Below are 27,150 nucleotides of genomic sequence, written 5' to 3'. Positions count from 1 at the left end.
TATATAGTGTGTACCAGCGAAATGGAATCATGTCATGTTCAAAAAACCGATCAAACACGCCCATTCACATTTTTTGTTGCGCACTCTTGTTCCAACGAAAACAGTGGTTAATACGAACTTTCTTATTTTCAATAAAACACTGTAAATTATTAAATTTTTGGATTCCTTAGAATGTTCTTTCCTGTACCATGTACTATCTTCAAAGATGTTAAATAGTCATTGTTGACCTAGGTCAAAAATAGAGTCTAATCTCTAGTTCTAGTCTGGCACAAACACAACAAAAAAGAAAATATTGACCTAGGTAAATAATAATGTCTATTCAGACATATGACATATGAGGCTATGTGAAGCCGTATTTTGAGTTCTTTCAAGATTCAGACGGTGCTGTACGCAGGTACACATCAAAATACCTTTAAGAAAACAAAACAAAACCGTGTAACCCAATCCTTGGTAACTGATGTCTTTTTAGATGGTTTTCAGTACTCGTTTTTAAAGATTTTGCATTCGTTTGTTTTTTTATGGTGGGAAAACTAAAGGAATTTGGGATAAACATGTCTCCTGTAGAAAAATAGTGCATTTTGATCTAATACTCCTAAGAACGACTAGGTAAGTACCAACACAAGTCTTGTATCTTGAACCAACTGAATAACCCAAAACCACATTAGTTTTGTAGAAAATGATGCCTTTCAGATGTATTAATATATACTTTTCATATACTGAGCTTTGTTTCATCAGTTCATCATGAAATTGGAAAGAAAGAACTCAAATAGTACTTCACTTTACTAACACTAATATTAAGATTTATCTAGTGTGTTAATCTGTGCAGATAAATTAGATCGCCTCTTCATGTTTTGTTGTTAATCTGAATTTTTAAATTTTCAATTAAAGGACCATCAAAAATATGGTTACAAGTGGAAAAAACGCTATATTATTCACGGTTTAGACAGCTTTTATTGACTTTATGTGTTAAATCCCCCGTCGCTTTACTCCTTAGGATTTAATCTTGACATACAGTCAATAAAACCTTCTGTCTTCTTCATTCATTCCATTTGGCTAACACACACTGAACATTTTTTGTTTTTTTTTTTTTTTTTGATTTGAGTGGTCATATTAATTACTTATTGGTCTTTGAGAACATCTGTTTATAGCTGTTTTTCTTTTGATAATCCTTTGGTGTTCTAGCACAGGTAGTTATTTTTAACTGACAGTTATTAAAATACATATAAAAAAATTATGAGCTTATTAATTCCGACCAATTTATAAAGTTGAGAACACTCCTAATAAAAAGAAGAGCATTGTCATTGTAATAGCCGAAAATTATAAATATTACTCAAAGACGTTTTTGAAAATATTGGCCATTTTGGCTACACATGTTGTCCACAAAATACAAACCATGAACGGAGGAAACCTGTAGATTATCTTCCCCCTTTGTATAATGCAGTTACAGTGCATTAAAGTGAACGTTTTCTACGTCAGCAGAAAACCCAATCCAATGACAGACTAAACGGCATTAAAATCCGTTGATTTGTTTCAAAATTGCGAGGTTTTAAAAATGACCCCAAAAATCAGCAGTTTAGATGAAAGCAAATATTTCGACTCCGTGTGTGCCTAAACTAATATTAATGAAAAGCGTTTTTAAAGGCAAAAGTAAAATATTCTATTTTTAAACCAAAATATAGGCACGGGATGATTGGTTTTATTTTGCACCACCCTTAAATCCTGTTCACTTGTATTTAAAAGGAAATACTAAGTAACAACCTGTATAATGTTCCAGGATTTTTAGAAATAATTTACAGGGTTTTTCAATACCTGGTTCGTTTTCAATGGATCGCCCTCTAGTTTAGTTAGTTCAGTTTATAAAAACTGTCAAAAAGCTTTTGATTCCATCATTTAAATTACATATTTTTCTCCTTTATACAGAAAGTTGATTGAAAGAAATGTTAATGATTGGTGGATAGTAATGGATGGATTTGTAATGCATAATAGCCAGTTTTTAAACAAAAATCCAACGTGTAGCCAAAAAGGTGCACATTATTTCTTTAAACGCCTTTTTAAAAAATTAAAACAAATTCAAAATCAAAAAAACGTTTTGACTTAAATGTTAACATGTATGAGCACCAAATAAAAAATTATTTACAAACTAAATATAACACAGACAAAATTCCTAACCTAACTAGTTACTGCTACGATATAAATGCCATCAAGTTTCACGACCCAGTGTACTTTTTATTGTTTACAATTGTTGATCTGGAACAACGGAGTTTCATATAATTATGGGAGCACCAAGTTTTTGAAGCCATGCACATGCTCAGGCATACGTTCTTACCTCCAATTAAACCAGGTATTATTCACATTTTGTTTGGCTTACTAGTAAAGCACAACAGATATTTGTGCAACACCCAAAAGTTAAAACAATAAGTTCTAATACTAAAACATAAAAAATTTACAAAAATACAATTTTTTATACACTGATACGGGCGCGGTTATCAACTGAAATTATTCAACATGCGTCCAAAGCACGAAATCTGAATGCCAGAAAAACCAATTAAAAGTAAAGTTGCTGATGTTATAGGGTAAATATTTAACTTAAAAAACTCACATGCGTGGACCATTTGCGGATTCTGGGGAACACGGCAAAGGGCCGAGAAGACTTGCACAACCAAACAAAACACACTTCCAGTGCAAAGCGGACGGTAATAAAAACATCAAAAACACAAAAACGTCGAAATCAAAGAAACAATAAAATGTTCAAGGCGTGAATGAGCATTATTGCACGAGTTTAATAATTTGGTTTTTGTTAAATTGACACAGCATAAACAAGGACAACATTAAAAATTAAGTCAAATGATTGGTTCATATCGATGAAACCGGTGGCGCACCTTACTTTTTGATGAAGTTCAAAGTCTTGTAAATTTCGGGCGTTGATAAACGTTGGAAAGATTTTTCATTGTTATGAACCAACATCAAATATTTTCATGGACAATAACGAGATTTGATAAAAAATCAAAGTCTCAAGCTACAAAAAAGTTAAAAACAGTGTTGATTACAAATGGTGTGACAAACTAACTATATTTTTTATCAAACCTTGTCTAGTCAAAGACTTAACAAATCTTTGAAACACATAAAAAGCACCACTAAAACATTAAATACTTACAGTTGTGGGTTGTGTCGCTAATGTGTGTTTGCTCATCACAATCGTGGTGGTTTTCAGCTCTGAGTTTGGTCCGCCAGGTGACTTAGGAGCGGTCAAGTTCTCTTGCGGCCCTTTTGCCAGGGTTTCAACCGCATGAACCACGTCCAACACTTTCTCTGCAGGCGTTGGTGGTTTGGCCTCCACTAGAGAAAGTTCGTCCTCTGACTGATACAGTGGTTGTAACCGTTTGTCCGAAAGCTCTTTATCAAACTGTGAATTATTTAAATTTGGTTATACTAAGTTGTAATTGATCTATTTTAAATAAACTGCTCACGGAAAAGATCATAAGAATACAGCATAATTTTTTGCAATTTTTTACGGCCTGTATCTCCGAAAACGGTTCTAAACGAGATTCGGTCTAAGTACCGTGTGACGTCACGAGGCACGTTTCAGTTCAGCGCTTGCGATGTTGTCTATTCTAGTGTCATCATTAATACTCCCTTTGCTTGTTTCTCAATTAATGTTAAAGGAAAAATGGTTGGTCAACACCAAATAGTGTGAAAATGTACAAATTCTACTAAGTCTACACCAGGATACATTTAGGTGCCGTTAAACAAAGAAAAGTTTTTCAGATAAAATATGTAAGTAGGACAAGTTTTTAACGTAGTTTACTTTTTAGAATCTCCGTAGATGTAAGGAAGTTTTCGACAGTATTTAGAGGCCTCTGGTCATTATAAACATTTTTTCTAAAGTTTAGGACAATTAAAGAGGCCTCCAACAATTTTGACGAAGTTTTCAACAGTATTGACTGATACTGACTGACTGAAGAGGTCTCTGGCTATTATAAACGATTTTTGAAGGTTTAGGACACTAGTAATAAAGTTCTGTAACAATTTTTGGAAAATTTATGTTAATATTTCGAGGCTTCTAAGGTTAAAAACTTCTAAAGCGTTCTGGCTATTTGAAACGATTTTTTGAAGGTTTAGGACAATTAAAGAGGCCTCCCACAAATTTTAAGAGGTTTACAACAGTATTTAGAGGCCTCCGTCCATTATAAACCATTTCTCCAAAGTTTAGGACACTTTTAGAGGCCTCTAGCCATTCTTAACGATTTTTCTAAGGTTTAGAGCAATTGAAGAGGCATCTGACAAATTTTAGGACGTTAGGAGGTTTTCGATCGAATTTCAATCAAAACCTCTAAATTTGTAACAATTTTTGATAATATTTAGAGGCTTCTGACCATTATAAACGAGTTCAGGACATTTCTAAAGCGTTGTGGTTATTTCAAACAATCTCTCTAAGGCTTCGGGGAATTGAAGAGGCCTCTGCCAATTTTTAAGAGGTTTTTAATCGAATTTCTAGGCCTCTGGCTATTATAAACGATTTTTTAATGTTTAGGACAGTTGTAGAAGCCTCTGGCCATTTTAAACAGTTTTTCTAAGTTTTAGGACCTGTAACAATTTTGGATAATATTTAGAGGCTTCTGTCCATTATAAACAAATTTTCCAAAATTTAGAACACGCTATTCTAGACGATTGAAGAGGCCTTCAATTTTTCAATGTTTAGGACACTTCTAAAGCGTTAGCGCTATTTAACATTTTCTAAAGTTTAGGCCAATTAAAGAGGCCTACAATTTTTAGTAGGTTTTTGACAGTATTTAGAGGCCTCCGGCCATTTGAAACAATTTTTCTAAGGTTTGGACACTTGTCACTCTGTATTTCGGGAATACCACGACCAATAATTTTAATAGGTTAAATCAACGTTAAATGTTCATTGGTTGTAAAACCAGTAAAGTACCACGGAGGTTAATCGTGTTGTACAAAAACGAAAAACAAACCTGCTGAAGGTCTTCATCAGGTACATCCAAACTACTAACGCTCTGAGATCGACTGCTGACTGATCCACCCCTAATCAACCGGCCTTCAGCCACCGCTCTGTCCACTTCCGCTTTGTCATACCCTTTACACACTATCATGTAAATAGTATTGCCGCACTGCCTCAAAATGTTAACAGCTTCGGCGTGTGATGCGCCCAACAACGATTTGCCATTGACTTCAATCAACCGCATACCTAGTGAATAGATTATATTACCAAATTTCTCCTATGAAAACAAAATTTTTAAAACGTTACCAGCTTTCAGACGTCCATCCCTACGAGCGGCTCCTACTGTATTAATTTTCGAAATGAAAACACCTTCATCGGATCTATCTAGAGGGTTGCCCCTTTGACCCTGCAATCCTCCTTTGATATGCATACCCAGCCTTTCTGATTCACCTTTTTCAATGATTAATTCCTAAAAGTTGTGTAAAATTAGTGCAAATTCAAAAACTCCTAATACATGACAAAAACCAACACTAAACACAGCACATCAAACACAGAAATACTTTCTACAAGCCACAACACACAACCACTCACTTACCATCGTATCTAGGTAAGTAACCATTAGTTGCTTGTAACAAAAACAACTTATGTAAAGACAATATAAGGACAAACAACAATATCGTGTGAATGAATGTATTTGTGTACCTAGTGTAACCATAAAAGTTAGTCAACTAATAAAGAAAAAGAGTTTATATGCAGATAAAGAACAAACGTCACCCCAGTTAGTTTTCTATAAAATGATTGTATTTAAACTGAATTTTCCAAAGAAGAACATTAACATAGGTTTACACCTTCAAAAAGTAAGACATGTTTTCATGAAAAACATCCCAAAATTCCATTTCCCCTACCTGATATCCTTCGGGCAGGGGATCGTGTCGGATGGTCAATGTAATGCTGTCAGCCGGCCTTAACAAAGCCATTACGGCGTCTTGATGTGAATAAGTAGTAATATCTTCCCCATTTACTTTTAGAATCCTGTCTCCCACTCTTAGTTTTCCGGAATTCGCAGCTGTTCCACCAGGAACCATCTGTAAACAGTTGTTGTTATGTAAGTGTTTAGTCAAAATTGTTGTCATAAAAAGAGAAAACCCAGTATAAATAAATATACTTACATGCGAAATGAATATGCCAGGTTCTTTGTCACCAAATGGTATACTAGAATGATCGGTGCCCCCTATTATGCTAAAACCGAGTGAGCCTTCCTTTTTAGAAAGGGTTACATCCTGGAAAATTCATTAACAATTAACTTAGTTTTAGTTTATCATTACACAGCGCTAACACGTCTGGAACTCACGTACGACTTTTCTCGATCAGAGTCAGACTAAACCGAATTTCAAGTGATTTGGACATTGTAACAAAATATGCCACTGGCACACTTAGGTACATGTAGAAGAAAGCATCCTTAATAAGTTTAGTATAAAAGATACTTTGTATGTACAGTTTCTAGCAGAAAGATCTAGAAAAACTTGATGATTCTCTCAGAATTACAATTTCTTTTCATTAGATTTTTACCACAGTAATCTAATTTACTTACAGTGATAACACTATTTAGGATGCTTTCTTCCATCTTAAACATAAATGAGTAGTAAAGCTAGTAAATGTTTGTGAAAACTTTCTTATTGAAAATTCAACCACTTAACATTAGTAAATGGATGCGTATAAGTATACTTATTTGTGTGTAACAGTAATCTATACCTATATTATTTTAAACGATTACTTAGAACACTTGGAAGATTTTGTAGTACCCATTAGGCTAAAGGCGTAACAGGTATCTTAGTAAATTTTGGTACGTTTTGATTGCTATAAATGGCTACATTTGACAATGAAAAATATGTTTTTGCCAGTGACGCACGTACAATTACGTCGACGCATATTATTTGAATAACTAATAAGCCGCTATTTTTTCACAAAATCATCCATCGGAAGCAACATCAATAATGCACTACAAAAAAGATCAAAGTACTTAATAACTCATATTTAACAATATTCTTCGTATTGACAAATTGGTTAAAACATCTTCACAAAAAAAATTGAATATTAATTTTATCATTTACGCTTTACTACTCATGTGCTTACTTATAAAAAGTTTACGTAAAACTTTTCAACTTTTATTATAAATAAAGTTTGAATAAACTAGTAAGTTATAATATTATAGTACTGAGAGGACTTATTAGCGGTTGGCAGTTGATATTACTTACTAATAATTAACTAAAAGAGAATGGTGTGTGTGTAAGGAAACTGAAGCTGATGTGGGGAGACAGGATATGTGGGAGCGCTATGTCGAGAAATTTTACCTGCTTTCTTGTGGCATCTAAAGTATGACTGACCCTTATCCTCGTTTAGTGTTCAATTACCATGCTGGCGAATACCAAAATTAGAACATATAAAGGAACGAAAATCAGAAAGGAATATTACAATGAACGTGCAACTAAACTAATATTATTAGCACTGAATTGGTTACGAGTGGAGACCCCCGTTAAAGCATATTCTTTATTCTGATATTCTTGAATTGGATACCAAAAAAGCAAGATTTCCACCCGTTCCACATTATTTCATGCACTGACGCAAATCGTTCCAGAATATAATCCAACAACTCACTAAAAGCATTGACACCCTTCTCCCTTTATTTCGAGACTTAGTCAAAAGTGTCACTTCCCTTATCTCATCATATGATTTCCTAAAATTTTCTGTGTATTTTTGATTGATGTGTTCGTAATAATCGTCTTCAGAAGGGGGAGAGTAAAATCCAAATCCAAACATACTTCACTCAATAAAACTCCAATCTAACACTTTGAACCAACAATTTTACACAGTCAACAGTCATGAAATTGCGAGCAAACATGCCGGTAAACTGCGATTAACTTACACCGTTTCAGGTAAGATGTTTTGTATTATACAATAAAGTAGGTTAAATTATTCCGATGATACGTCATACACAATGTCAGCTCTCATGGTTTAATTGTCGGGAATACCTATTTGACTATATTTTTATTAATTACCTATATCAAAAACAATTAATAATTGCAATATAACAGTCAAGTTTTGTAAGTTAATTATAATACCTTGATTTTGATAATTTAAAACAAATTGATTTTTAACACACAGTACAATATTTTAATGGAATTATTGATAAAGCACTACGCAGATAATAGTAGGCAGGTGTAAACAAGTGGTAAAATTTAAATAAAAAGTTTGGAAATTTTATTTAGAGTGACAATGGCCTTGAATTGCACAAATAAATAGATTCAACGTACCTAATTTGTGACTGAGTAATGAAAATCTAAATATTAATTGATTTTTCAAGGCACCCTGTATATACAGGTATGTAAATTTCTAGTCTGCTTAAGCGGATGTGACGTAATTTGACAGTTTCAAGATATCAGCCAGACTTTCTGATAATGTAGTCATGTGACAAACTGTGTAATTACGTAGCATCGACTCGAGACACAAGACATTTGCAGAGTTTTTTCCCCTTTTTTGTTGAAAACATTAATTTCCAACGTAAGAGCAATAAACAAAGATGAATTAATCTATTTTTTGGCAAAATTCACTTGGTTATTAATTTTTGTAAGATACACATTCTATTAAAAATGAAAGTAAGGTGAATTACGTAAAAGTCCGCAGAATACATATAACTACCATTTCAAGCAAAACTGAGTAAACCTGAGTATGTAACTTTCAGAATAAAGTGAGGCAGCAAAAGTACCATTTACCAAAACTCAAAACGCAAATACTGGTAGTTGGTTTTGCTCTTTAAGTAGAATTACATTAAAATTTGCACAAACTTATTTGAAATAATTATAAGCTATTAAAAAAAATCTGGAAAATACGTCCCGAGGCATCATCAAGAAATTTTCAAAACAGTGGACATGTGTGACAAGAATATTTTTTAGTTTTAACAATTTTGTAGAGTATGTAAGCACCACCTTGTATGACATAACAGATATAGGTTCACACTAAATTATCTGTGCCTCTTAATGCAGAATAATTCAGATTTAATATGATGAAAACTAGAAAATGTGTCAGTTTCATCCAAACATGCCAATTTTCTACGGAAGACAGAAAATTATCCAATTCCTGTTATTAATACCTTTTTTGCGCCATGGTTCTAGTGAAATAATCCCGATTAATCAAATTAATTAAATAAACAATTCAAATTACCTCAAATTGTCTGGTTGCTCTACAATAGTTCTTTCGTCTAACCATTAATTTGCTACTGATAGTTTTGAAATTTACATACCTGTATAATAACTAAAATGACTTACACATTATTCATTCAAATTCTTACAAATAAACAATATGTATTTTTACTTGAAATCTCTGTACTTAACTTTAATTTATAACTTCCTTTTAACTGCACTTTGTAATTTCATCAAATGTATACCTACCTATAAATAAGTCATTTTCTATATCCAACCTGCTTGTTGAAGCGTTACTTTTAATTAATGTAATCGTAACCAATGGAATATGTAAATTATTCAGATAGATCAAAATCTTTTGAATTACCAATAAACATCTTGCGCTTATGAAAGAGTAAAGTGAGAAAGATTCACTGTCATTACCGGCAGGATTAACGATGAACATCCTTCATAAATAATGTATGAAAGATCGGTGAATTGTTCTTGTCCGGTTTGCACTACATTATTAACAACACTAACATGTCAAAATAATAATCATTCTTTTATGAAATTTGATAGCATGCACTTTCTAGTCGATTAAAATCCAAAGCAATTCCCTAACTATAAATTAAGATTAAAGCATGCAGATTAAATCAACAATTTTTTTTGGTTTTGTTGTTTTCGTGACTGAAAAAATGTTAATCTGTTTAGCCCGAAAAAAGTTAATAGGTTTAAATTATAGGAAATCTACTAATATACAATTTGATGTGTTCCTGTCTGCTTATACTTGGAAAAAATGCGTGAACTAGACCATTATTAGAATAATTTCAAGTATAGGATAGTTATCGAAGAAAGTGGTTAATTGGGTTCGTTCCTTTCATTACTGTTATTCGGGTCTGTAAAACAGATAACGGTGGTAATTTAAAACGAATTTGATTATATCACAATAATTATAACTACTAGTTAACAGGTGGTAAATGCTTCTTATAAATATTTGAGAAAGTTAGAACATTAAAATCTTCATCAGCCATTTGTCCCATGCAGAAGTTAATTTTTTCTATGCTAACTAGGAACACGTTTATAGACGTATTTGAAAAATATGTCTTTTATTGCTTACACGAAGACATTAAAACAATATTTTATTTGCCTTTCGAATTAGAAAAATTTTTACTGAATAGTTTTGGTCTTTTCAAAATAATTCCTTTTTATATTTTTGCACATTTATGAGTATTCTTGGTTGTTTTGATATATATAACCAAGAGGTTTGATGATATTCCTAATGAGATTTCTGGGATATTAGTAAGACAACTAGAAATAAAAACGTTGGTAATTACATAATGACTTAGAAGTGGTTGCTCTTAAAACAAAATGTTTTTTTGGTTTTGGGACATCTCTGCAAAATTTCAGTTTTTTTCGGATATCTTTGGAAGTACTTGGAAAATCGTAATTATTAAAACGACATTTGGTTCAGTTTTAAATTGCGCAACGTTGCCCCAATTTAAACTTTTTCGTATCTCTTATAGTTTCCGAGATCCTAATGGTGAGGTTCGAATTTGAATTACCCTGTATATCCGTTATTATTGAAACTTGTCACAATCATTTCTACACAGTTGTTACCTTGTTGAGTGCTGGTCGAACCAAGTCCAAACACCCTGTATACCTACATGGCTTAATCACTTTTTGACTTTTTAAAACCTGATAATAATTGCTACCATTGTTTCTGGTACACTGTGTAAATGGTGAAAAGTACCAAATAATATTATGTTATCCTTTCTGTGTAACTCTTCAGTTGCCTACGCTTAGTTCATTTTATTATATCAATATGTTAAATAATGGAGGATATCTTGACTACACTGTGAGTAATGACTTTTTAGCATTAAAGCCACAAAGTTATAATGGAGATAAAATCCAAGTAATGTTGTTGTTTTGGTTGGAAACAAACTGGTGTTAGAATGCCTTGGCCTTCATATAAATGAGTAATTTTTGTCTGTAGAGTTAGTTCACCATGCATGCAACAACAACCCAAAAAAAGTTGGTTAAAAGCCATCCACGAACTACCAACCTACTACAAAAAAGAGAAAAGAAAAGGGATGATTCTAAGGGTCATAGGGGGAGGAGCGGACACTCTCCCCCCGCGTACCTCAATGATCAGTGGTGCCACCAACTTATTGTCCGTGATTCGCGTCACCACCGTCTCCGTGAACGTGCTTTTGGTGATCGTCTCAGTCACTCGACCGGGACCGGTTGGCGCGGGCGGTAATTCGATCGTATCCGGTTTCCGTATTGTTACCGTGGTAACCGACGCGGCAGGGATGCCATTGGCCGTGTCGTTAACGGGACTATGGGAGGAACGGGGTTGTTTGTTGGATAGGAAATGGGCTGGGATCATGGCTTGGAAATCTTCACTGGTGATAGGCCTTGGCAGTACCTGTTCGTCACTCTCGAGCGATGACGTCGGAGTCGCTTTCTTATGATTATTGTTAGTCGCCGTGGGGGACGACGGGGGCAGTTTCTGGGAGCCAACATTCGAGATCGATTCCGTACTGTTTTGGCTGTTCAAACGACGGGGAGCCGGCTTGGGCGGTTCGTGGTTTATGGGGGTTTGAGTCGGACTGTTGCTGCTCGCATCCGTGCTTGCGTGGTTGTGAACTATTCCATTGGATTTTGGTATTTCGAGAGGTTTATCTTTGTTTGCTGATGTTGGAGTAGTTTCTGGGGTGGTTTTATTGCTTTTTGGTTCAGGAGATTCGCTCTGAAACAAAAAACTTGCCGTTTAAAACTCATACTCCGCCATATTATGATGCATGGCAAGAAACCAAATTTAGAGAGGCTATTGTTATACAGGATGACACCTACGAAAATATCTTCTAAAAATATCTGCAGCTGTTTTGAAGAAATAAATATAAATAAAGATTTGTATATCCAAACTTGATGTTTTATCCTGTATCCCATAACAAAACATCGTTGAACCATGGTTTATATAGCAAACTAGAGTATGTTTAATAAAACTCTAAAATATGACGCATTTATCGTGCAACACCGAGTATATCTCGCGCATAATGCTTATTTCCTTCTCAAAACGACCTCCAACTTTAATATGATGCCAAATATTCGAAATTTTGCTCCTTTCGGTGTTTCCATAATGCATCGAATTCTCTTAAATTCAAAAGGTTGCGAATTATTTTAATGCAAAAATAAGATCACTTTCTCCGTTAAATAGGTCTAAAAATAATTCTATTAACAATTCGCGCCGACATTAAAACCCATAATGCTTTTTTACCAAACCGATTATGGATCATTATGAAAGCTGCGCGTTCTAAAAATAGCGCGCTCCAAATCCGTTATCCCAATAACAATGGACAAGTATCTGTTCTCTTCATAACAATCACTCTGAACCGAATTCATTCGCCCATAATCAATAACTAAAAATCAATAAACACAATAACCGGAGAAAGACCTGAACGGTAGAGAAACTACTCGAGGGCAACGGCTCATTTTTTAAATTCGCCGAATAAAGAAGAACTAAATGAATCCGAAACCACTTTAATAGCATTACTGCTTGATTATTGTCGGACTGATTGTCATAGTCTGATAATTCTATCGATCTAATCGAAGTAATCGGCCGCGGAAATCAATTTATTCGCGCTACAAGCCCCCAATTGACGGTAAGCTGAAGTAAACCAAAAATGTTTTATTATTGTAATAATTAATGTAATTACCTTTTTGCTAATATCGCTCTCCATCGATCGCCTATAACCACTACTGAAGGGACGGTTTGCCATGTAGCTATTCGCACTGTATAATCCTGTATACGGCTTAGGCAATCCGAATAGCCTAGGGCTTTGTTGAGGACCGGGAGACGGCGACGCGCCAGGCGGAACTGGATCGTCCATTGGAATCTGCATAAAAACAAAAAGTTTTTTTCACCATATGACTAGAGATGGAAAATTGTTAACAATTTATATTTGGAAAACATGCCCAGAGAATTTAAAGAATAATAGGAGAATTCAAGAGAATAATGAAGAAAAATCGAATAAATACACATCAAAAGCAACAATTTGGACTATTTGGATTTTATAAAATGTCAAGTAGACGTTTCTTAAAGAAAAACCACACTGTAAGTAGTCTTTACAGCTTCATGGAGCCAAATTTGACAGTTGTGACGTTAACTGTCGGTTTCGCTGTCTCTCTATGTTTTAAGATCCATTTTGTAGATTGTATAACTTCTAGCTCCTAAAGATGGGTACTTATGTACTCGAAACGAGTTGATCGTGCCTTCTTTAACTAGAGTTTGTTGTGGAGAAGGCTCATTTACCTGCACTTTGAGAGCATGGAGTACTACTACAAGTTGATATCTTAATGTGTCACCTACTTTCAGAAATATCAATTTTGGGGCTCTATAGAGGTGTAAATACAAGGTACAACTGTTTTGCATTTGATAGTTTCATCTCACTGCTGAAGGGGTTTTAATAGTTGTAACAAGTGTTACCTGTCTATAAACCACGCTGTGAAGTGTCTTTAAGTGTCTTAACTGTCAAATTTAACGTCACAATTGCTAAATGTAACTCCACAGAGCTGAATAACAATTTGCTGCGTGATTCATTAAAAAGACGCGACTATTTGACATTTTACAGTTTCACGGCACAGTTTAATGAGTTTTGTTTGTTTGTCACTAAAATACGGTCATTAAACGTCACAGCCACTTCAGTTCGCCAAAGTGGCCCACGCTTTCCCAACCCCAAGAATTAAACGCTTCTAAAAGCTTTTCGACTTTGCCAAAATGACTGAATCAAGAGTTTTGACTTTGGCAATGTTGATTTGAATGTAATTTTCAAGCTTTCCACGTGGAAGAGGTGTTTTAGAGTCTGACATTCTTTGCTGCGTGAAGGTTTGGCGTGAGTTCAAAACGAAGAGGCCACTCGTTCAAAATCCCATTGCCTGAATTGTTGCAAAGTTTTGGATTTATTTGTAAATCATCATGCTTCACAAATTTCACGTTTTGATTGTGGTAGAAAGCAATCATTTATTCACAACTGACCACTGAGAATATTCTTAATAAATTACTGAGAAATTAACGAAAAAGACATAATCAAAATAGTTACCTCACGTTCTACGACCAGCCTCACAAAGCGTTCGAGGCCGGTAAGAAGGTTCACAGCCTGCTGGTGCGACGCTCCGGTGAGATCCACGCCGTTTATGGAAATAACGCGATCTCCTAAAGCCAATTTACCATCTTTGTCCGCTACACCACCGTCCGTTATTCTCGACACGAAGATGGCGTCCGAATCGGACTGGAAAAAACAAAACAGGTATGCAGAGTTTGATAATTACTAATTGGGTAGGATGAACGGTAGTTTTACGTCAGAAACCGAAAAGTTCGGTCGTCAACCACAATGGAATTTAACGTGTTAATTTTCTACGTCAAATATAATGGTGTACCAAATAAGTATGGTTTTCACTGACGTTTTTTTTTTCGCAGTTAAAAGTTTGTTTTTAAAAATGAAAAAGGTGTCAAATATTTTTTGAGTACTTCTAATTACTGCAAAAATAATTTTTGATGGACCATTTGGACCAAACACTATAACTTTTGTATCTATGATTTTTGAGATGTTAAAAGAATAAAAACTTTTTATTTGCTGAAAACTAAAATTAAACAAAATTGGGACTTACCTTGAATGGTTGACTACCTTGTCCTCCAGCTATGCTAAAACCTAAACCTCTAGAATCTCGGATCAAAGTGGTGTGCACCATAATTTTTTTAGTTTCCACATTATTACTTATAGGCGGTAATGGCGGCGGAGTGACGTGATACGTCTCCGGCTTATTAGCAATCACCACCGGTTCGGGTTTCGGTTTAGCCAGCAAACGCGTTACTTCCCGGGATATCTGTAAAACGATCACATGGACAATTAATTACACTGGCAAGACTTAAACTGGTGTAAAACAAACCTCCAACACCAACGTCTGACCGCAAGCTTTCAAAACCTCCACGGCCTCGTAATGGGAAACGTCCTCGACGTCTACGCCGTTCACCTTCAGCACTTTGTCAGCGACTTTGAGTCCGGCCAAATCGGCCGGTCCTCCCTCCGTTATTCTGGAGATGAAGATACCTTCATCGTCGCCTTTAAATGGAGTCGAACCTCTACCTCCAGCAATAGACAAACCCAGTCCAGCATTTGATCGTTCGATTCGGATCTCGTATTTTTCTTCACGAACTTCTACAGTTGGTTCGCTATTTGTGGACTCACCACCTGAAACTACAATCGAAAATTACTTTTCAAAACAATCACATTTAATAATTCTAAGCACTAAATCAAAATCTAAAAAATCCAAATACACAATGTTTTAAGTCTGAATTGTTTTAACTAGTTTTGCTTTTTGGAAACCAAAGCAAACATACAAAACTCTTCTTTCGTTTCAAAAACAAACAGAATAATATAAGAAAAATAATTAAAAATTTAGACATACCGTTTGAGTCATAAAATAATGAAACCAATGTAAACATTTGATTTTTTTAATTGAACAAACCAATAGACAGGGTGACGTTTTGTTAAAAGTAGAAAAACGGATTAACTTAACAAGAATAGGTCAAACAATACTGAAAACTGTACAAAAGACGATTATCATTAAAAAAAACAGCATAGATAATAAGGTGGATATCCCGAAATGGAAATCATTAAGTTCAATATTAACTGACAGATTTAACCCCATATGGACACATACAGGTCTTCGTCGTAGTAGAGATGGCACTATCTGAAAATTGGATGCTGCAAACGGGTTTGTACTTGTTTTTCTTTCGCAGTTTAAACTGCATCAATACACGCTTTCTACAAATGCAGTCACTCTATTAGGTTTTTGTCACTGTACTATACAGTAGCAATAGAAGAAACAAAAATTTAATAATGACGCTAAACAGTTAGTTAAGGTTTATTGATTTGGGCTGTAAATTGTATTCGTATCATATTATAAATCAACAGAAATTAACCAAAGATTAACAGTACCTACATAGTTGATCGGTTCAGTAATCGTTTTAGTTGTTGTTACCAAATCATTCTTTTATTTCTGCCCACAAAACCTGGTAATCGAAGAGCAATGCTACATTTTTACAACTACATAAAGATTGTCTTTCTCTTGACATTTTGATAGAAAATAAATGTGATACTGACAAAACGTGCACACACGTAAACCAAACAACGCCGATTAGAGCTCGAATCAGCTAAGAAAAGGCCACAGGCGTCATCAAACGATGATGTCACGATCTCTGTACGTCTCGCTTTAAATATTGCTGCTCTCGTTACTTTCCAAGTTGTTGCAGCCAGTCAGTGGCGTGCTATTATTTTATCAGTAAAATGAAACATTTTCGTCGTTTTTAATAAAGAAAATAAAAGACAACAAGTTTTTCAAAGGAATGGAAACTCCTTCTGCTTCTTTCTTCATAAATTGTAAGACGTTACTGACGATTTCACGGCCTTGGCTGTATATGATAACACCTTTCTTTCCAACCTTTTTGAAAGACATTTTGACAAAATAACGTTTTTTATTCATAACACTATGTGAACTTCAACTGCGACCATCAACAATACAACCAAAACACCAGACTAAAACGGAACCTAACCTAACCCCCTAAGTCTCCCTGTCCGCCACTACATTTTTTTAAACTTGGCAACACCGTTTAGAGTGCCGGCTAGTAAAAGCATATAAAAAGGTCCAAATGTCCCTGGCCGCTGCCGCATCTGTTTTAATTGTGTCCAAGTAAAAATCGTACTACGTTGCCAAGTGGCTTTTTGACCGCTTAACAATATATTTTCGGGAATATTTTAATAGGACGCTTCTGATTATATCTAATGCGACGGCAACTGTAGAAGGAGAAAGAAATAGTTTTAAAAACTGCGTCATTGATGATGCGGTGGCCTTTTCTCATCTGATTCGAGCTCTACTGACCTGAATTGCGCAACCATGCAACCTTGAAGCGTTTGGTATGGGTCTTACCTTGGTTTCACTTTTTATTTATATGCTCTACACGAAACGTTTTGTTTTGTTTTACTTTCATGCTCAACTTGGTAAACAAAAAAAAAATAGTCGATTAGATGCTCCGTTATAGGAAAACGAAAATTAGGGCAGCTTAACTAACTAAAAGATAAAAACTGGAGCTGTTTACTATTATGATTCAGTACCTAGATAAAAACCTGTATTAGGCAAATGCTATTAACCCAGTATAAAAATTGGTCTTCCAAGCTCGCATCAGACAAGCATTGATAAATAGACATAGTTATTAAGTTTCTAGGTTTTTTTTATTAGTCAAGCACTTTAAAAATTACTGCTCTTAGATTAGATGTATCTAATGTGAATTTAGTTGATATACTTTTCCTGATAAGCAGTGTTTGTATTTTTCTTCTAGTATTATAGTAACAGAGATGTTGACTTTTTTGATTTTGGCAATACCTTTAACGCTATACAGGGAGTTTATTTCAATAGTAACCACCCAAAATATTTTTTTCCTAAAACACAAAACTAGACAGCCGAACTAAAAGAAAATAACACACACATTAATAAAAAAAAAAATGTAACAATAAAGTATTATTTTCATTGCTGAAATTTTTGTAGCAAATATGGCTTTATGATCAGAGAAGTAACAAGAACCTGATAATGAGAATCAGGGAGTGATAAATTTTGTTTTCTTTTTCAGATCTCTTAAGCAACTATCTTTTGTTGAGTTGTAATAAAATATGTTTAATCTTAGTAAAGTTTTTTCTATACATTTACTGGTGAAGCCCTAACTTAGCTCAGCAGTGTACTAAAATCTACTAATCTACTTCAGTAATTTATCAGTTCAATTGATTCAAATATTCAAGTCAAAACAATATTATTTATATTGATAACGAATGGGTGCGGCCAGTGGAATAGTGCGCGTAATCGATTCCTCTGTCACAGAAAACATATCTATTTCTTAATACTTCCTTTATTTTAAAATATTAGTAAGGTAAAATTGAGTTTTTACTACTAAGCAGAATACAGTTTTAAGAAAATCAGGAAGAAAAGCAGTCTTATAAGCATCTTTTCAATTTGTCCACTGTTGACTTAAACGGTAAAATAGAAAGAGTTTGTTAAAGTGGCCATCTGTCGGCGAAAATAAGCAACTTAAGGCAGGTAATTATAGGGTATCCGATGAAGGAAAAAGATTACCCAATAAACTATATACAAACCATATGGGGTAATCTTTTGAGCTATGGGAATGAATAAAAGTGAAAAAAGAATACACGGAGGTAAAGAAATCATTTCGTATACAAATGGGTACATGACAACCACAAGTAAAAGTGCAGCTTGCCATGCAAAAGGAGAAGAAATAACATTGTTATAAACTTCGACAGTATGACGACCGCATTTCAGGAGAAATAGAAGGAACTGCCTGCGCGCAAGAAATGATTAAAAAGTCTAGGAACTGACATAAGACAAACACCAGTGTCTACAGGAGGTAGAACAAGTGAAAGAACAAGAAAACTCTTGCACTTGATCTAAAGTTATTCAACACTGTCAACTCAGGAAACCCCTACATCAAGTGGGAAAAGAACCAAATCCCGAATGCAGACTGTGTGGTAGAAAAGAAACTCCTCTTCACTTAATATATGAATGTGAGGATCTGCAGGAATCTAGATATCACGCCTTTGGAACAAAGAGACATAGTATTACTGCCCATCAGGGTCTTAAATTTTTGGGGAAGAAAGAACTGATAACACATTAGCGGAAAGCCAGTGCTACCAGCCAACATGCGGATAGCAGGGATATTAAACCAACTTTTACTACTTGTAGAACATATCCACACATTTGGTGACCTTATAGGGGTTACAAAAACTTTGAAATACGAAAAATAAAATATGGCCGAAACACAGTTTTTCCAGCAAAAACAACACAAACCGATACAGAAGCTGTATATTATATCAAAATAATCATGTCGTAATCCCATTCGATCATTATTGGTTACCAATTAAATTCCAGAATATGTGTTTTTATTTAAACATTGATAACATTCAATATTTACGCTACAATGATATTAAGTTTAAATCTAGCCAGAAGTCTTGTAAACGGAAGTTGACAAGACACAATGTCGATAATCTTATTTGTATATCTATTCAAATATCAGTTTTGAAAAAAAGCGTTAAATAATTCCGTTATGTGCTTTTAAAAACAAATCATAAAACTCTAATTGGTTTCTGACACAAAAAAACATGCTTAACTAGTTCGTAATCAATTTGGTAATGTTTCGTCTGATAGATGACGAAATTGCAGCGTAAAGAAAACAGTCAACCTGTTGAATAGAATGTAAGGAATGTAATTGCAGCATAGCTACATAACATGAATATTAGCAGGTTCATCCGAAAGCTTTATTACTTCAATATCCCAGTACAAATATTAGGCAAGGAACTGAATCTAGAATAATCTGATTTTTTTATTGTTTACGATATTATTATTAAAAACACAGGCGTGTGTTGTCTGTTATTGTCTGGACGGACAAAATGGTTTATCGTTTTCAGCTTCTTATTAGTTAGTTAACATGAACTGCTTACCCTGTTCTTTTTTAACAGGTTTACTTTTTGCAGGTAGAAGCTTAGGTGTTTTAGGTTTTTCGACCACAGGAATCACAACCCTAGCCGGCTCCTTTTTGTATCGCAACAAAGTGGCGGACCTCCTAAAGTTTTTAGGAATGGTGTCCGCCCTTATGTGAATCCTCCCCCCGCGCGATTCCACCCGAATTCGCGGTAAAGTCGCACTGCTCATTTTAGTCCCCGCACGGAAAACCGAAAACGTCCCGTACTAAAACGCGGCAACAATACTAAATTGATATCAGATTCGTACAGGTACTATCTCTTTGCAGGTGTAAATAACATTCTTATCAATGTTTGCGGTATGATACAATAAAAATGGTGAATAATGAGCGAGATAAGCACCGCGGATTGCCCGAGGTACACTGGCGGATTTACTCGCGTTTCAGCGGCTAGTCGAACTAGCGGACTGCGAAGAAGCCTGCGAAGGTCAGGGAATTGAAGAAAGAAATGAAACGAGCTGGGGTTCTAGGAAGTAATTCGGTGGCGCCACGTTCGGGAGTACCCAATTGCTGGGAGTGGGAATAGTCAGTAGCTTAGTGAAGGGCGGAAATCGCACACGAGCTTGACGTCGCCAATCAATCAATTATTCAGCGGAGGAGGCTGATCAGATGAAGCAAAAAAACGAGTTAGGAAGCTGCATGGGCTACCTCTTTTTATACCACGATAGATTCCCATTATTTTTGATCTGAGTATTAAACTGCTTTACCTCAAGCAACTATAAATGAATAAAATTTTCTCTTCAATGACTCGAATCACACTGACCAATCTAAGAAAGATACAAATTTTTGGTTGGGGGTATTGAGTAGAGTTCAGGAAGATATTCGAGTTTGTCAGTATTTGCAAAATATCCTTTAAGCTAGTGTATACAGGCTGATTTATAAAATGGTTAGATTAAACCAAAATTATTTCCTCCGAGAGTGTAGGAGCAGCCTGTCCAGGAGAACCTTTGAAGTGTTAGGAAGAGGCTTGAGATTGAGACTAGGTGAAATAAACCTAAATGATGTGACTTTGATAGACACTATTCCAAAAAGCTGCAACATATTCAAAATGGGATACATAGAAAAAGAAAAATATCTACAGAATAAATATTAAAAAAGTTTATGTTTGATTGATAGAATGAATATGAAACAAAAATACTATTTAATTAAAAAACCACAAAGAAGTAACTGAACTTAGTAATAAACGGAGAAATGCAACAAATCCAAATTATGCCAAAAAATGCAGCATTCCAAATTATACTACGTTATTAAATGTCAGAAATACAAGAACATCAACATAACCGAGCCAGTATATTACGATAAGATCCGTTCCTATTTCGTGGTAACGGAGATGGTAATTTAAGAAAATCGTGTCAATAAAACATTCTTGATCTAATTCACATAGATATTATCACATCAGCAGTTAATTTCATAAAAAAACCACAAAACTTTCTCAAAACATAAGACGATAAATTTGTTGAAATAATTAATAGTTGGAAACGGGACCAGATTTGGAGACAAACCTGAAAACAATCAGATACCGTTTTTAGTTATTACTTAAACGTGAGTGCTTAAGTTTTTTTTACTGTTCACGCAACGGACGTGTCTTGGTAAGCACCATTAAAATTACGACCACTATGGCAGATTCAAACTACTCAAATAATTAGACAGTGGGAACTGGTTATTGTCTTTATAGTGTGTCATTATGCCGTAAGAAGCAAATTATGAAAAGTATTTTTTAAAAGGGCAGCGAAAGCACAATCAAGTGTCTTTAACTGCAGAAAAATTTGCGGTAATGCGATTTTTTTTGTTGGTCTTGAAAACATTTGGTTACTTACCATGACTGCTGGTGGAACTGTGGTCTTCTACAGACTCAAGGTTGGTCGAGACGCTGATTCGATCTGACTCGCTTGTCTCCTCTTTTCGCTTGATTGCCTAAAAAAACGAATATAAATCACATTTAATAGAAATCACCTAGATAAGATGGTTGTAATCTACATACGCTAAGCAATTATAAGGAGAAAACTAAACAAAAAAGCCAGACAAGTTAAGTTACATTGAAACACGTACTTAAATATACGTCACTACTAATAATTCACATTGTTCTTACAATAAGAGTGCTAAAGTTACATAGAAATAACTACAACATTTTTGAAACGTGTTCAGTTCAAGTCAAAATGTTTTAATTCCAATAATGCAAATGACAATCCTATCTCACAGATAAGACTAACTGAAGTTTAAAGTGTCATCAAACTATTGCATTTCTTGCTTAACATTATGACAATTTTTCAATCTACACATCATTTTTGTGCTCTAAGACCATCTATCATATCCATCCTATTGTAGAATATTGAAATTTTGCTTCTATTATGTTGAGTAGTCTAGTCCCCCAAAATACTACAGCATACTAATCAAGAAGTATAATTTGAAACAGGCGATTTCCTTGCACTTTGCACAAACTGTTATACCTACAAATTAAAAAAAAATGAAACTGTATGTATGGTGGTTTTGGTATGCGTCTAAACTCTATACCTATCTTCGTTTTTGGTTTATTTACTTTCTATGTACAGCGTCGCCGTGACTGAGGTTTAAATCAGTTCGCGGTCGCGTTACACGATATTCAGTTTGAAATTAATGGTACTCTTAGCACTTTACTTTTTGTTACCTCTTCTTGAGCTTTTAATAGATTGCAAGTATGAGAGGAAAGTTAATTTTATGTAGGCCAAAAATTACAAGCATCAAAGAGAGTGTTAAAGCAAAATTATTAAGTTAGTACATTGAAGGTAAATTATGACCTTTAATTATATCACTTAATAAGTAATTAAAGGTAACTTAGTACAGATGATTACTGTATAAATAAGTAATGCAAATTCACTTGCAGTAAATTGCCCTACTTCATATTACTAGTCTGCATGTGGGAATCTAGTATAGCAAATTACACACTAGTGCGTTCTCGTTAGTTTCCATAAATAACTAAAATAGTTTTTTGACGTCTTCTCCCGGTAAAAGGCACGTTTCCTGTAAGCGTTATTTAAATAAATATTGAACGTTCAGCCAAAGGTAAATTAGACTGCGACAGTTTCAGAATTGCCTTATTACTCTCAAACTGTACAGTAAACTTTCAGCGAAAAAGCGTTTTGTGTTAATTAAATGTCTCATTAAAGTAGTTGAAAGAAGAAGAAATATTGTTTGCCTACGGTACTTGCAAATACAGTGTAATAATTGCTTTAACGACTTTTTTTTAGTTTAAATTAGAAGATAGTTCTGTTAAATGGTCAATAGGTGCCGGACATGGTCAGATTTTAATTTACCTTTTCAGTTACATTTAAATATGATACCAACATTGACCTTTATTCTTGCATTCCTAGCAAGTTTGATGGCGACGATAAAATTTCAGAGAATAATGACCCTGTTAACCGGAATGTTGGTAAACATATGATTACGTATTTGGAGTAGCTGAAAATTAAACCAACTGATCAATAATTGGTTACATAACTGGTAATATTAACAATTAATATTTTTACTTTATTTCAAAAGATGTGAATACAATTTTTCTTATAAGACTAACAACATTTCCGAGTTTAAAATTTACTGGAAATTTATACTTTAGAATTACTATTTATGTAATCAGTTAACAAAGTTTCTAGAAGAGCAACCGGAAGTAGCCTTCTATATCATGTCATTAATGAAGATGTTGATCAGTCTTCAAAGGTTTGATATAACATAATTAAGCAAAGTAACAGTATTGAATTTACTTTATACTTTTAAAAATTTAAAATTATCCACACGAAATCAGCGGAAGAAAAGAAAACGATTGCAAACAAACATTGATTTCAATGATTTGTCATAGTTTTCTAACTTTACCGTTGAATTTGTGTAAAGAATTTTAATTTTGTACAGTTGTATGATACATTTCGTCCACTATTGAATTAATTTAAAGTGGTAAATTGCAGCACGTTCTCGAATTGATACAGGAGGAAAATAAAAAAATCTATAGTCTGCTGTGTTTCTAGTTAGAGGTATGTTGTTTGTCCAACGTACGCCCTTATTTTCAAATTGTTTAACTTTGGTGTTTTTAAGTAAATTTTAACTGTATTATGGGTTCCAATTTAATCTATCCCTAATTACATTTATAGAAGATTTTTTAAAGCATTACAATGTCCTATTATTAAGGTCGTGGCTTTTTATAGATGTATTGTATCTATTAATCACCGGATGGTTTTTTTAACGAACCTACTATTAAATTATCAACATAATTAAGATTTATTGTATTCAACAATAAGTCGTGGGTTGCACAGATTGATCTCCGGTAACACTAATTGTCACGGTGAGTGAATTAATGCCTAAAACCTAATTTGTCCGGGCTTTATCTGAAAGTATTAGTGCATTTTACAACGTACGGTACTTGCACGTTTATGAGCTGTTTGCTGGGCAAACTACCTCACGTATTACTGTATGCGAATTATTTGACACTAAACTATTACTACAAAAAGTATAGTTTATGGAGAGAGTTGTATTTAATTTGGTCCATGTAAAATAAGCGGTCGAGTTATTCAGCACTTGCACCTAAAATGGTCAAATCGATTTACTTCACTCTAAAAACATTAAATGGTTATCGTGCATAACCGGTTTCGCGCTTCAAATATTAATTTGTGGAAAATGACTTGATTTTTTTTTACCAGAGCCGGTTAACTAGTACAGTTAGATTCTACGACAATGCCCTTTCAAGGTACCATAAAAAAGCGCGCTATTGTGTGTGTTACATATCAAATTAAAACGGTGAAGTGGTTTTGTTCAATGCAGTTTGGTTGGACAATCATTTTACGGTTGCTTATATTGGAAATTAGTGGAAGACGGTATTAGATTTAAACCGTATTTGCTGGGTTAAAGGTTCAATGCAGAGAACGATGGTAATCCTAAATCTAATGTTGTTATCTGACAAAACATCTTTTTATCTGTTAACCTTATTTTGGGCGATGTATATCGTGACATCTGATTTTGCCAACATAAAAGTAATAAGATCCTCGTATAACGTGACGATATCTATTTTTAGTTAAGTTTACAGGGAATAGTAGGGATAGTTGATTCTATAAGAGGCTTTAAAGTTGCGTGTTAATTTAATTCTTCATCAAATAACAACACTGCAAACCAAAATGGTAAACATTGCCCCTCATTCATCAAGGGGCTCGATCCTCAGCAAATAAAATGGGCAGTAGAAGGTATGAAGGGAGAAGGCAAATTCAAATAAACCTCAAAATCATTCAAAGTGCGTGTGAAAACCATATTCGTTCTTACATGACAACCAAGGGTTGCTGACTGTCCATCCTGACAAACGACTATGATTTAAAAAAAATCTTGGAAGTGCTTAGCTTAAAGCGATACCCACAAATATTATCAGTGGTTTCAGAGAAACAGTAAACTCTACAATATTCACAGTTGACTAACACTTTTCAGCAGTTTTGTTATGGATCGACCGGACCCAAAAGTTACAGGGCATCCAGAAAATAAAGTAAAAGTGAAGTACACACCCGAGTATCTGTAGCCATTAAAGCCAAATTTGACAGTTCTGACGTTAAGAAACGCTTTTATAGTTTTATGTCACGTGGCAGCTGTCATAACGAATTCTTTCGACAATGCCAAAATGACTGAATCAAGCGTTTTGGCAACGTTGATTTGAATGTAATTTTTAAGTCTTTCTGTTTGAGAAGGTTTGGCGTTTTAAATTTATTTATGCATCATCATGTATTAAATTTCATGTTTTGTTGTGGTAAAAAGCATTAATTCACAACTGACACATCTTTGTGAACAAAACCTTGGACCATCTCTAATTATAACATATAAATATCTAGTCATGTGACAAACCTCTCTTAAAAGTTTAGCATTGTTTAACAACACAATACATTTCCCACGACTTAATTTGTGGCTTTCGGAAAGGAACCTACAAATTAACCTTTACCAACATGAATAGTAAACCAAATTTCGTATTTTCATCTCGCGAAAGCAGCGGTTGTAAAGCTATTTCGTGAGAACTTTAATCAGATAAAAATTGTGAAGAATTTAATACCTTTCCTTCCTGTTGATAATGCCCTTAATCAAAACCGTTTGATATTCTGTTAGTATCTATGCTCCACTTATATGGCGACTGAAAAAGCTAGCGGAAGCGGACAGGTTCGTTTATTTGCGGTTTTAGCCAGGCCGATTGGCTTCAATCTACTAAAGATCTCGATCTTTCTAGATAACGTTACAAAGCCGTTTCAATAATAGTGAAGGTTTAATGCCATTATTATACATTTTCTTTCTGTGTAACTGTCAATCTTATTAAAAGCAGCAACTGGTAAAAAAATGAACGTAGATATTAAATTTCTAGTGCGTATGAAGATTGACCTCATAATAGTCTTACCGGATTTACTTAAATTGAAGAAGAAACGTTTGAAGCACTTGGCGGTTAATATAAATAGCAATTTATGTATCGAAAAAGCCTTCCTGTTCAATTAATAACTACATTTAAACGGAATTTTCAATTTGCATAATTTTCCACTCACTGCCCATCTGTTGAAGGAGCCCCCCTGCACGAGTCCTACTATTAAATAAATAAATACCCATTAACATAACAAGGTAAATATCTGTACGTTGCCACCCATAACAACACTTTACATTATTCTTACCCGATCTAAGCTGGAATTAAAACGGTAAGATTTATCAATAATTTTATACTGTATGCCACTAAGGTGAAACTGCTAAAACGGGTTAGATAGTTATCAAGTAATGCGCCGTGGACACGTTTCAAGTAAAAAACTAGTAAGTATAGTCTTTCACTTGCACAAGAAATAACAGATCTCACATATTGACGCTTAGCTCGGCGGCAAAAACGATATCGGGGCGGGATCTCGGAAACAATAGGGCATGAAATTGGACTTTACAGAAAACGTCCAACCGGTAAAAGGGAGATAAAATACATTATGTTTAAACTGCAGAATTTCCTTTAGTCATTCCAGTTCGGGCAGAGGTTATCTGGATTATTATGCTATTATTCTAAATATGCAACCACAATAAGATTCACTCAGAAAACTATAAAAAATGAAGAAAACTTGGTCAAAAAAGGTCATTCTAAGTTACGCAATACTACGTATTACACATACTGATTTCAGCAATGCTATGGAATGATTAAGAAGCTTGGAGTTTGGGTGTAGTGTATTAAAATGTATAGAAGATAGGTCTTTAGTATTCTTAACTTTCGCGAAATTTATTGCTTTCCCTAAAGCGCGGTTAGATCGTGAATTTCAAGCCCAGAAAAATGTTATCCCACATAACAACGGTAATTTGAACCTATTAAGGTAGTATAGTGGTTACTGGTAAAGACCATATATTAACCTTTAATGATGTGACCAAGAGTATAATCAAGAATTGATATAAAATCGTTTAGTGCAATGTAAACATTG

At 34.4% G+C, this 27,150-nt stretch overlaps 1 protein-coding gene across 11 annotated transcripts in view; it reads right to left on the bottom strand.

Moving 5' to 3' along the window:
- The window catches only part of scrib (scribble planar cell polarity protein), a 74,358-nt gene that overhangs the window by 11,006 nt on the left and 36,202 nt on the right, over positions 1-27,150 (bottom strand). For 9 of the 11 annotated variants that reach the window (XR_014178606.1, XM_081981541.1, XM_081981546.1 and 6 more), the window contains 11 exons: positions 21,550-21,646; positions 15,082-15,389; positions 14,803-15,018; positions 14,235-14,423; positions 12,852-13,031; positions 11,273-11,884; positions 6,127-6,237; positions 5,863-6,042; positions 5,264-5,426; positions 4,971-5,203; positions 3,155-3,403 (listed from right to left, as the gene is read on the bottom strand). Coding sequence is in view for 10 of the 11 variants with exons in the window: in XM_081981541.1 (XP_081837667.1) it covers positions 3,155-3,403; positions 4,971-5,203; positions 5,264-5,426; positions 5,863-6,042; positions 6,127-6,237; positions 11,273-11,884; positions 12,852-13,031; positions 14,235-14,423; positions 14,803-15,018; positions 15,082-15,389; positions 21,550-21,646 (2,538 nt within the window). In the remaining variant the exon portion in view is untranslated. The remainder of the gene's footprint in view (positions 1-3,154; positions 3,404-4,970; positions 5,204-5,263; positions 5,427-5,862; positions 6,043-6,126; positions 6,238-11,272; positions 11,885-12,851; positions 13,032-14,234; positions 14,424-14,802; positions 15,019-15,081; positions 15,390-21,549; positions 21,647-27,150) is intronic. The other 2 variants (XM_081981547.1, XM_081981550.1) reach the window with 1 other exon arrangement.

This window comes from Ips typographus, linkage group LG6 (assembly GCF_016097725.1).
Source record: "Ips typographus isolate SLU linkage group LG6, UJ_Ityp_2.0, whole genome shotgun sequence".
NCBI lineage: Eukaryota > Metazoa > Arthropoda > Insecta > Coleoptera > Curculionidae > Ips > Ips typographus.
This window is presented reverse-complemented; position numbering and strand designations above follow the sequence as displayed.